General features: G+C 45.2%; 1 protein-coding gene across 1 annotated transcript in view; it reads right to left on the bottom strand.

Annotated features, from left to right (window-relative positions):
• LOC116580074 (zinc finger protein 723-like) overlaps positions 1 to 2,591 on the bottom strand; it is a 30,618-nt gene extending 28,027 nt beyond the window's left edge. Inside the window, exon 1 of the mRNA XM_032326104.1 lies at positions 2,577 to 2,591. Coding sequence (XP_032181995.1) covers positions 2,577 to 2,591 — 15 coding nt within the window. The remainder of the gene's footprint in view (positions 1 to 2,576) is intronic.
• Between the last annotated feature and the right edge of the window lie 9,774 nt (positions 2,592 to 12,365).

Raw genomic sequence — 12,365 nt, 5'->3', positions numbered from 1 at the left:
GAGGAATTACAGGATCCTGGAGGTCTATTGTTAGGCTAAGGCTGCTTTTTGCCTCCAACAAAACATTAACTTTGAGGCAGTTGTGAGTTCCCTGAGGAATGTCCTACTCTGCCTTTCTGAGGTATTTATCAACAGACTGGAAGTTGAAGGACATTTAATTTTATCCACACCTCTTTGGCTTTGTTCTCCTTCTCAGAAACTACAAGTAAGGGGAACCAGAGAGTTCAGTGGATTAAGGGTCTGCCTTGAGCTCAGGTCATGATCCCAGACTCCTGGGATGGAGCCCTGAGTTGAGCTCCCCACTCAGCAGGGAATCTGCTTCTCCCTCTTTCCCTTTCCTCACTCTCATGCTCTCTCTCTCTCAGCTGAGAAAACATTTAAAAGAAGGAAAGAAGGAAGGAAGAGAGGAAGGAAGGAAGGAAAGAGAAAGAACAAACCTACAAGCAAAAGAAACACAGAAGAAAGAAGTTGACACCTGACACGCGACAGTTCATGCGTACTCCTCAGTATCCCATGTTCCTTACAAATGACAGGAGGGAAAATAGGAACATTTCAGGGGAGGATCCGGCAGACAGCACCAAGCCAATAAGAGAAGTTCCCATTAGCTGAAGGGAAACAAATTGCTTTCAGCGCCTAATGCACATCAAATGACACATCATCACTGCTGTTTTCCTGTGGACTGAAAGCAGGAATTTAGAATGTAAATCTAATTGTGCAAATACCGTGGGTATACATTCACAATTCAAACACTTTCCTTCTGTAGAGACTGCTTTTAGGCAAGCAGGCTTGAGCAAAGGAGTGGAGGAAGGGCCCCAGTGTCCCCTTGGCTGAGTCCAGACAGGCCCAGCAGGGGACCGACCTCAAAATTACCAAGACCCTAAGGAACCAATGGGCTTCTGACAACCAGGTATGGTTAGCAGAAAGGAGCAAGTTGCTGGTTCCCCAGAATTCCTCACCTTCTTTCCCCTTTAAGAACTGCCCCCCAACCCCCCACCCAGCCCTTGAAGACAAGCTCTCCTGTGCCCCCCTGCCTGTTGATCTCTTAGGTCTTCAGTAAACTTCCACTGCCTTTGTCCTGCCTCAGGGGAATTCCAGCATGACGGGCTTCCAGGCAATCAAGGATGCATCCCATGTCTGGGGCCCCAAGCCTCTGACAGAGACACTACACTAAGATGGCACAGCGTCCCTGTGCTAGTAATACCTACTTTGTGCCTTTCTTTTCATATAATTTTTAAGATTTATTTTTATTTTCATCTTTAAAGATTCTATTTATAGTGGCAACTGAGTGGCTCAGTCATTGGGCATCAGCCTTCTGCCCAGGCCAAGACACAAGGTCCTGGGACCACCTCTTACATTGCTGGGGGTGGGTGTCCTTGCTCAGTGGGGAGCCTTCTCCCTCTGCCCACTGTTCACCCTACTTGTGCTCTCACTCTTTTTCTTACAAATAAATAAAATTCTTTACAAAGATTGTATTTATTTCAAAGAGAGCAAGTGAGAGAGCATATGAAGGCAGAACAGGAGAGGAAGAGGGAGAAGCAGCTGCCCACCTGGGAGCCCGATGTGGGGCTGGATCTCAGGACCCTGAGATGATGACCTAAGCTGGAGGCAGAGGCTTAACCCACTGAGCCACCCAGGTGCCACAATAAATAAAATTTTGAAAAAATTATTGTATTTATTTCAAACAGAGCAAGAGAGAGACGACAAACAAGCAGAAAAGCACAGGGAGAGGAAGAAACAGGATCTCTGCCCACCTGGGAGCCCGATATGGGTCTGGATCTCAGGCCCCCAGGATCACGACCTGAGCTGGAGGCAGAAAGCAGACTCTTAACCAACTGAACCACCCTCAGTCCCCAAGACTGATGTATACATTAGAGGAGATGGAGACCGGCAGGAGAGAAAAAAAAAGAGAATGTCAAGCGGACTCCCCTCTGGGCACAGAGCCAGAAGCGGGGATACCAGTCCAGGACCCTGAGATCCCGACCTGAGCTCAACCAACAGTCCAAGCTTAGTAAGCAAAGACCCCCAGGCACCCTCCTCTAGTGAAGTTTAAGTGGAATATCTCTTTCAGGTGCTAAAGATGAAGACACACCCACTCTCTTTCTTAGAATGAGAAGTTTCCAAGTTTTTCTGGACTCATACCCACTGAGCTTCCGTCTGCATTTTCTTGCTTCCCGGCTGCACACAGCTGATCGAGAATCCAGAGAGCCCGAATGAGAATTGATTTCCCTCCCTGATATCCCAGGACCAGACCTCATCAGCCACAGGAATCACCGGACTTGACACCTTCGCCTCCGGATCTGCCACCAATGGAATATTGTCACTCCTCGCGGGACTTTAATTCAAAGTGACGACTGATGCCCTATTGAAGCCAGGTTGGGGACACAGGAACGTAGGCTCTGGGACATTGAGAAGCATTCTAAAGACCTAACCATGAGTATCACTTCTGACCAGATCTTAAAACAGGTGAACGCAGAAGCGAGAAGAACCCGAACTTGAGGCATCCACATCTGTAGCTTCTAAACGTGAGGGTCTGCGGAGAAACAGAGGACACGGCTCCGCGGGGACACCAGGCTCACCTGAGAACCGGCCATTTCTGCCTCCACCTCCACCTCTAGATTTCGTCCTCACGAGGGATCTGGGGGGAAATCACAGCTGCATCAGGAGAAAATGCCCTGAAATCCAGCAACAGAGCTCCTTCTCCTCACACCGCTCAACCGCGGGCAGGACTCAGAGATGCAGAAAAGGCCCAACTTCCCAGTCTTTTGTGTCCGGAGCTGCTCAGAAACTGTGAGCTCCCCTGAGGACACCCATCCCGGCATTTTCCTCACCTGCTTTGTGGGGAGGGAGGGGTCCCCTGCCACCGCCACTCACAACTTAAGTGTCGGCATCGGAACCGCGGGCTGCAGGGACCCGACGCTCCCAGACACACGGAGCAGAGACCCTGTCACCTCCCCAGGACCAAAGCAGCAAATCCACTCTCAGAAAACCACAGAAAGCCCTCGGGCTCCCCACTGGCCCCGTAGAGTATATTCTGGCTCGCTTAATTAACACAACAGTGTTGTTTTCGCCCAAACCAACTGACAGAATCTGAGGGGGAGGCCCGCAGAGGAGATCCTTCCTGAAACTCCACAGGTGACCCTGCTGGGAAGGAACTGGGGCGGTGAGCAGGCCAAGCAGGGGAACCAATGCTGGGCCTGGGAGCAGAGTTTGAGCCCTGCCTTCTCCACCATCAGAGTTTCAAGGACTGCCTCTTTCTCTCTGTTTCTGCTACACGGAGGGAGACAACTGACAGACTGAACTTTCCCGGTTAAATGCAAATGTCTGTTTGAAAGTAAATGCAGGATTTCAGAGCTCTTCCTTTATCTGCCTTTGATTGAAAATAACTGGCTGAAAATAATGCTCAGGCCAAGGAGACAAATTTTGATGTCAAAATATTCCCCTTCAGTAGGTGTTTCTGTTCATAAAGACTTGCAGATGAAGTTCTAGAACCTAGGTGAGGTTGGGTGGGGTGAGGTCCGGAGCCGACGGCTAGGAAAGAATTCTTAAGACATCTCTGGTGCAAAAAGGTGGTTTATTAAAGCATGGGGACAGGACCCATGAGCACACAGAAATGCTGCCCCACTATCCTGAGGAGGGGCTGATTATATACACAGGAGTTGGGTAGGTGAGGACAAAGGGGATGATGTTAGTCTCTAAGGAATTTTGGAAGCAAGGTCTCCAGAACTTGCTTGGGGGGCTAGCTATTGTTGGGAGAAAGGTTATTTACTACTAGTAAAAAATCTTCTCGTGAGACCCTTTAGATGTTTATCCGTGGGTCATATGCTTGGGAATGATTGCTGACACTATCTTGGAGGTTTAGAGATAACGTTTCACATTTCTCCTATCAAGTGTCCTTGTTAGTGAGATTCAGGTTTAGAAGAAATTTAACTTTATTCACATTTCCTTCTACCTCAGCCTCCTTCAGTTTTAATGGAGGGGAGGGCGACATTAGGGCTCTAGGAACTGGGTTATTTGTCTCTGGAAATTGGGCTATTGATAAGATAGCTTCTTTGTTGTAAATCTCTAGGACATTTGTAGAGGAAGGGAGACTCCTGTCTTGCAGGATTGTGATCTCTGCAAGTTAACTGTTTGTTTTGCTGTTAGGGCAGCCAGGGGTGCCTGAGAAAAGTTACACATATTACAGAGGGGAGCAGGTGGAGAGGGGCTGCAAGGTGCCAGCTTTTGCTTTGTCCTCAGCCAGCCTCCTGCTCTCTCATCATTCCCCCATGGACAATTTTGCCCCTCCCTTAAATCTTTAAGGTAGTTGAAAGTGGAAGGTCTCATCTTCTGTAACTTCATCCTGCTGAATAGGGGCATAGAACTGTCCCTACCTACTTGGATCAACATTGATCAATTGAGGAATGTGTAGGGGAGTTACAGAAGACAGAGCTGAATCCAGGGCTGACAGTGAAGAAGTGTCTCTGTGCGTGGTAAGGATCATCGTGAAGTCATTGCAGCAATGGAGTTTTGGCACCAAGTAGAGAAACATTGAACAAGGAAACACATTAAGATTAATAAGGCTATAAGAATGAGAAGCCTGAAAAGATTTTTAATTGTTGGCTATAGTCCTCCTTTAAACCAGGAATTTAACCAATCACTGAGAGGGAGAGAAAGATCTTGTACAGTTTTAATCTGGGTATTCATATCTTTTCTTAGTTATGTGACATTTTTGTGATAGTCTGGGATGTACACGCAACCTTCCGCTTTGATAATTGTTCATGTGCCAACCTGTGCTGCTCTCAGGACATCTAAGGCCATCCTATTCTGTAGGACTGCCTTGTGTATCTGTGAGACTTTGGTATTAAGTAGGGAGATGCTATTTAGTGAATCACTGAGTGCCTTTGTAGTATATTTACTAAGGGCTACTACATGCCAAATGACACCCTCTAGTCCCACAGATGGAGCAAAAAAGTATGTTAAATGATCGTACCATTTAAAAACAGATTGTGTCCATCTTTGCTTTATTTTATTATTTTTTTAAATTTTCTTTATTTATTTGACAGACAGAGATCACAAGTAGGCAGAGAGGCAGGCAGAGAGAGAGGAGGAAGCAGGCTCTCTGCTGAGCAGAGAGCCCGATGTGGGACTCGATCCCAGGACCCTGAGATCATGACCTGAGCCGAAGGCAGCGGCTTAACCCACTGAGCCACCCAGGCGCCCCCCATCTTTGCTTTAAATGGGGGAGATTGGGGCGCCTGGGTGGCTCAGTGGGTTAAGCCGCTGCCTTCGGCTCAGGTCATGATCTCAGGGTCCTGGGATCGAGTCCCGCATCGGGCTCTCTGCTCAGCGGGGTGCCTGCTTCCCTCTCTCTCTCTCTGCCTGCCTCTCTGTGTACTGTGATCTCTCTCTGTCAAATAAATAAATAAAATCTTTAAAAAAAAATGGGGGAGATTAGCTGGAGTGGTGATAAGTTTTAGTAATGCGCCCATGAATCCAGGCAAATCCTAAAGTACAGCGACCTATCCACCCTGGAGGAAGGCAGGGCCACAGGTTAGTTCCACAGATCCAGTGGGTTCCGTTTGGAGCTGACCATCTAATGCCAGGTCGCCTTACCCAATCAGTAGCAAACCAGTCAGTAGCCTGGAGTACTATTATTTGGGAACACATTTCTAGTGATAGCCATCCTACATGTCGTGTGTCATTTGCCCAAGTATTATACGTATGATTTCTTTGTTCCCAGCATAAAACTGCCTTTCAAGTGAGATGTCCAATAGTGGGTGAGAGCCACAAATATGTATCCCAGATTTGATATATGCCATCCTCAGTATAGCGATAAGGAGGGTTTTGTAACTTTGGCCCTAGTTGGTGGGTATTGATTTGTGGGCTTGTAAGGTCAATTAGGATTTTAATAGTTTGAGAATATGAAAAAGTTTGGTTATGTCCTGGTGAATTCCATGTTTTACTGATAATGGGCCAGGAAGAAACATCTTGATTAATGATAGATTTATCCTGGTACATATAGTCTCCATCTATTATATCTGAAATATAATTTTGCAGAGAATGCCAATCAGTGCCCTGTAAAGGGGAAACCCACGAGGGTAATCCAAATGTACCTGAAATAGGCAAAATCCTACATATCCAACAATCTGATTTTATAGTTCAGCATCATGCTCTGCTCGCTGTAGAAAGGAACTGTCAGCTAAGATAGGTGAAAGGAAGATAAAGAGGATATATAATAGCGGCACATGAGTGGCTCAGTGGGTTAGGGCCTCTGCCATTGGCTGGGGTCTTGATCGCAGGGTCCTGGGATGGAGCCCCACGTCAGGCTCTCTGCACAGTGGGGAGCCTGCTTCCTAAGTCTCTCTCTGCCTGCCTCTCTGCCTACTTGTGATCTCTGTCTGTCAAATAAAAGAAAAAGAATTGTTAAAAAAAAAGAATATATACAACCTTCATTTTTGATTGAAGAGAAGTTTGAGGTCTTCTATGGGCTCAGAGGAGTAAGAAGTCATGTTAGTTTGTTCACTGGGTTCCTGTGAAGGAAGTACAAGTTTTATTCTAGATATATGGACCCATGAAGAGTGTCCTTCTAGCGTTACCGCAGTGGGGGAGTACATAGTATGACCCGATATGGACCTTTCCATTTTGGATGTAGGTTTTCTGTTGTATCTGACTTGAATTTTTTAAATAAACCATCTTTCCAGGATTTACATGGGGTGGGTTTTCAGTTATAGTTAAATCAGGTTTGGGGAGTATACGATTAGTACTCATTGAGTACCTTATGAATTAAACCAGCTTCCAGTGAATAATTTACTAAGGCATTATAATCTTCATCTAATAACAGATCTACAGAAAGAAGTGGTTTCCCATATAATAACTCGAAAGGCTGAGTCTTAGAGGTTGTTTTGGAACAGTTCTCATCCTGAGAAGTCCTACTGGTAGGAGAGTAACCCAATTTTCCTGGGTTTCTAGACTAAGTTTAGTAAGATGACATTTTAAAGTATGATTAGTTTTTTCTACTTTTCCAGAGGCTTGTGGATGCCAGGCTGAATGTAAGAAATATTTAACTTTTTATTAATTAATTTATTTTCAGAAAAACAGTATTCATTATTTTTTCACCACACCCAGTGCTCCATGCAATCTGTGCCCTCTATAATACCCACCACCTGGTACCCCAAGAAATATTTAATTTTTAAGGCTTGGGCTATTTGTTGAGTTATTTGAGCAGTGAAAGAAGGACCACTGTCACTTTGAAGAGATGGAGGAAGGCCAAATCTAGGGATAATTTCTCACAACAAAATCTTAGTTACTTCTATGGCTCATTCAGTTTTACATGGAAAGACCTCGACCTGTCCGGTGAAAGTATCAACAAATACTAATAGATACTTACAGCCTTTGCAAGGTGGCATTTTTGTGAAATCAAGTTGCCAGTCCTCTCCTGGATATAACACCTTTGGACTGGTTTTAAGAGAGGGGGAGGGCAAGCTGCACGTTCCGGATTTACTTGGGGACAGATGATACAGGATTGGCAAACCCGTTTTATTGTGGCTGTCAAATTTACTCCATCAAATAAATAAATAAATATATATATATATTTTAAGATTTTATTTCTTTATTTGACTGAGATCACAAGTCGTCAGAGAGGCAGGCAGAGAGATAGAGAGAGAGGGAAGTAGGCTCCCTGCTGAGCAGAGAGCCCGACGTGAGGCTCCATCCCAGGACCTTGGGATCATGACCGGAGCTGAAGGCAGAGGCTTTAATCCACTGAGACACCCAGGCGCCCCCATCAAATATATTTTTAATTAAATGTTTTATAGTGTCTTTGCCCAAATGAGTAGCCAGGTGCAAGCCCTGTATTATTTTCCATTGACTGTTTTTAGGCATAAAAATTTTTCCCTCATTGTTAACAAGCCAGTCTTGTGTATTTTTAGCATATCCTCGCTCTTGAGCAATATGAGTTTCTTGGTCTGAATAGACTGGAGTTATGGACTCCACTGGAGTTAAGACTGGTATAAGGCTTAATATCTGCTTACCTTTTGCTGCTTCTTTAGCTGTGTGGTCTGCTAAATTGTTTCCTTTCGATTCTAAGGTCATATCCTTTTGATGCCCTTTGATGTGAATCACCGCCACCTCCTTGGGCAGGTGTACAGCCTCAAGAAGGGTTATGATCTCGGGCCCATGTTTGATTGGGGAGTTATGGCTTGATAGCAATCCCCTTTCCTTCCAAATAGCTCCATGGGCACGTAGTACCAGGAAGGCATATTTGCAGTCAGTATAGATGTTAATTCTTAGGCCTTTTGCCAGTTGAAGAGCACGAGTAAGTGCTATTATTTCGATTTTTTGGCAGAAGTATTTATTGGAAGGGGTTTTGCCTCAATTGTTTTAATCAAGCTAACTATAGCATATCCAGCCTGTTTTTCTCCCTTATCCATGAAGCTGCTTCCATCAGTAAACAAGTTATTATCCACATTTTCAATAGGGGAGTCCTTTAAATCTGGCCTGCTAGAATAGACAAGATCAATGATCTCTGAGCAGTTATGTTCTATGGAGGTAGGATGGTCAGGTCCAGGCGTCAGATACCCTGGGTTTAAAGTTTGACAGGTTTTAAGTATTACTTCAGGTGTATCTAAAAGCATAGCCTGGTATTTAGTAAGGTGGCCTTCCATCATCCATTGGTGGCCCCTGGTTTCTAAGACACTCTGGACCTGATGCAGAGTCACCACTGTCAGGGACTGTCCCATTGTGAGCTTGGAGGCTTCTTTTACTAGGAGGGCTGTGGCAGCCACGGCTTGAAGACAAGCTGGCCACCCTTGCGCTATATTGTCAAGCGACTTTGAAAAATAGCCCATCGGCCTTTTTTCATTCCCTAATTTTTGGGTGAAAGCTCCCAAGGCTTGGCTTTGCTTTTCTGTCACATATAGAGTAAAAGGTTTTTCCAAATTTGGTAATGCCAAAGCTGGAGCTGACATAAGTTTAGTTTTTAATGTTTGAAAGGCTGGCTTCTGAGCTTTAGTCCAGAAAAAAGGTTCCTCATTGGGGCCTTTAATTGAGTTGTATAATGGTTTGGCCAAGAGTCCAAACCCAGGAATCCACAGGTGGCAAAAATCTGCCATACCTAGAAAACTGCGTAGTCGTTTTTTTGTAGTTGGAGGCTCGAGATCTAGTATGGCCCTTTTTCTATCAGTAGATAGAATACGGTGACCTGGTGTTAGTTCGTATCCTAAATGTGTACCTTTTGTTGAGATATTTGTGCCATTTTAGGGGATACACGATACCCTCTATCTGCCAAGAAATTAAGTTACAGAATTTTCATCAGATGTCTCCTTTGTGGGACTACAGATTAAAATGTCATCCACGTATTGAATTATTGTCCCCTTAGATAAGGACACATCATGGAGATCTTTGCTAAGTACAGCTCCAAATAGATGAGGACTCTTTTTAAATCCTCGTGGTAAGACTGTCCAGGTTAACTGAGCAGCCTGTGAGCTTGAGGGTGAAGTCCACTCAAAAGCAAATAGTGACTGCATTTCCTTACTTAATAGGATGCAAAAAAAGGCATCTTTTAAGTCAAGTACTGTAAACCAGTTGGCGTCACCGGGACGTGGGTGAGAATAGTGTACGGATTTGACACTATGGGATGAATAGGCAATACTGCCTCATAGCTCTGAAATCTTGTACTGTTTGATATTCTCCATTTCGCTTTTTTACTGGTAAAATTGGGGTGTTATAAGGAGATTGACAAGGCTTTAATATACCATGTCTTAGAAACTTATCAATAAGTGGTTGTAACCCAGCTTTGGCCTCAGGTTTTAGAGGATATTGTTTCTTATGAGGTATATTGGTTGGGCCCCTTAAGGTCACCTTGATGGGTTGGGCTGTAAGAGCCCATCCTGGGATATCACAATTCCATACTTGTGGGTTTACTTCCTTCCAGATGTTGGAAGGGATAGTAAGGTATGGATCAAGCTCTCCAGACGTTAAAGAGAACAAGCCATCCGCCTCTACAGTAAGAGCAAATTGGCTACCCAGTTTATACATTAAGTCTCATCCGAGTAATGGGGTGGGACAAGACAGGACTAGAAAAGCATGAGTTACCAATTGACTTTTTTTTTTTTTTTAAAGATTTTATTTACTTATTTGACAGACAGAGATCACAAGTAGGCAGAGAGGCAGGCAGAGAGAGAGAGAGAGAAAGAGGGAAGCAGGCTTCCTGCGGAGCAGAGAGCCCGATGCGGGGCTCGAGCCCAGGACCCTGAGATCATGACCCGAGCCGAAGGCAGCAGCCCAAACCACTGAGCCACCCAGGCGCCCCCCAATTGACTCTTATATTTACAGGTTAAAGACATTGTTTGATGGCATGTTTGACGGCATGTTCCCCTTCTATGCTGACAATTTTAGGGTTAGAAAGACAAACAGGGCCGGAGTGCTGAGTAAGGACAGAGTAAGTGGCTCCAGTATCAATAAGAAAATTGATAAACTTACCTCCCACATCCAGGGTAACCTGGGGCTCAGTCATCTTGATGACAAAGGGAGCCGGACCAGCCTCAGGGCCCCGTCATGCCAGTTCTTCCCACATTGACTCTTGGGTGGGGAAGTGAGCTCCTATCTCTCTCTCTCTCTGGAGATGAGGACAGTCTCTCTTCCAATGTCCCGTTTCTTTACAGACAGGACATGGCCCTGGTGCAGAGTGCTTGTTCAGACATTTTTTGCTCTAGTGTCCGATCTGGCCACACATATAGTACGGGGACTTACCTAGTTCTTTTCCCGCTGCCGGCCCCTTCTTTTGCCCCTGGTTGGTCTGGTTCTATGGGGAAACCACAATAGCGGCAGCCATTACTTGAGCCTGTATCTTACCCTGCAATTTAGTCCTCTGGTCCTTTTCTTGCCTTAAGGCCGTATCTCTATTGTTAAAGACCTCAGTCGCTACCTCTAATAGGTGCTGGATGGGAGTTGGAGGACCTAAAGCCATCTTAGTTCATTTTCAGCAGATGTCAGGTGCCGATTGGCTTATAAAATACATATTTAGTATGGTTATTCCCTCAGGTGAGGCTGGGTCCAGATTCGTGTATTTACGGATAGCCTCTACCAATTGCCCCTGAAATAGGGCTGGATTTTTATCAGTTCCTTGTGTAACTTCCTGAAGTTGGTCAATGTTTACAGGTTTAGAAAATCCTTTTTTCATTCCTTCTATCAAACAAGGGATCATATGGTCCCGTTTTTCTCTCCCTGAACTATCCTCCTGATAGTTCCAGTGTGGCTCAGTGTTAGAGACAGCAGTACCCCAACTGGGTAATGATCCCTGTCTCTCATTGCCAGCTCATCAGCGAACTCCTGTACTTCCTCCCAGATTCGTCTCTTTTCCTCAGGGGTGCAACAATGAGTTAACATGATTATATATATATATATATATATATATATATATATATATATATACACACACTTCCAGGTCAAATTGAACATAGTAGATACTTCTTGAAAGCCATCAATAAATTAAGAGGGATTTTCAGAATATTGTATTAATCGTTGTTTTATCTGAGCCAAGTCTGCCATGGAGAATGGGACACGGACTCTAATTGTGCCTGTTTCTCCATTAGCAACTTCCCCAAGAGGATGCATCCCATACTTAGATGGAGCTCCTGGTAAATAGCGAGTCCCGCTCGTGGTATGTCTGGCGAGGTTGGGGGCAGAGGGTTCTCGGGGTTTATCAGGAGGAGGGATAGCATCAGAGCCAGTGTCCTCTTTCTGGAGACTGTCTGGCAGTTCCTTCAACATCCCGGGTTTGTTGAGAGGAGTCGGCCTGTTTAGACAGGGTAACAGTCATCACCCAATATATCCTGAGGGGAGAGGGTCCCGTTAACCTGGCTGAGGGTTAGACACATTCTACAAGAGGCCCGCAGGTTCAGATCCTGATTTAGGGTCATAAAGGCTTGGACATATGGAACTTCAGTCCATTTGCCCTTTTCCCTGCAGAAGAGGTCTAACTGATAGATTGATCTGAAATTTAGCATCCCATTTACAGGCCACTTTTCTCCGTCTCCTAAGGAGTACTGAGGCCATTCAGTGTTACAGAAGAAAATTATCTTTTTCTTTCTTAAAACTTGCAGTTTGAATTTATTCCAGTGGGTTTGGAGGCATCCCAAGGAAGAGTCCTTGGGCACAGAAGAGGAGGATCCCATGTTCCTAAAAAGTAAATAAGGTCCCTTACCAAAATACCCCTGACTCCTGGGTGGCATCCCACACAGGGTATGTCAGAGGTTCCAGGTGTCAAAAGCGACCAGAGGCATCCCTCAACAAAAATCGTTATTGATCACCATTCTACCTTCCCTTGAAGGCATTCCTGCTGTTAAAGGCCCTGCAGGGGTGCCCGCGTCCCTTCTCTTTCCCATTGC

Source organism: Mustela erminea, chromosome 19 (assembly GCF_009829155.1).
Source record: "Mustela erminea isolate mMusErm1 chromosome 19, mMusErm1.Pri, whole genome shotgun sequence".
In the NCBI taxonomy this organism is placed as follows: domain Eukaryota; kingdom Metazoa; phylum Chordata; class Mammalia; order Carnivora; family Mustelidae; genus Mustela; species Mustela erminea.
The sequence above is the reverse complement of the archived record's forward strand: the minus strand, read 5'-3'. Positions and strand labels throughout refer to the sequence as shown.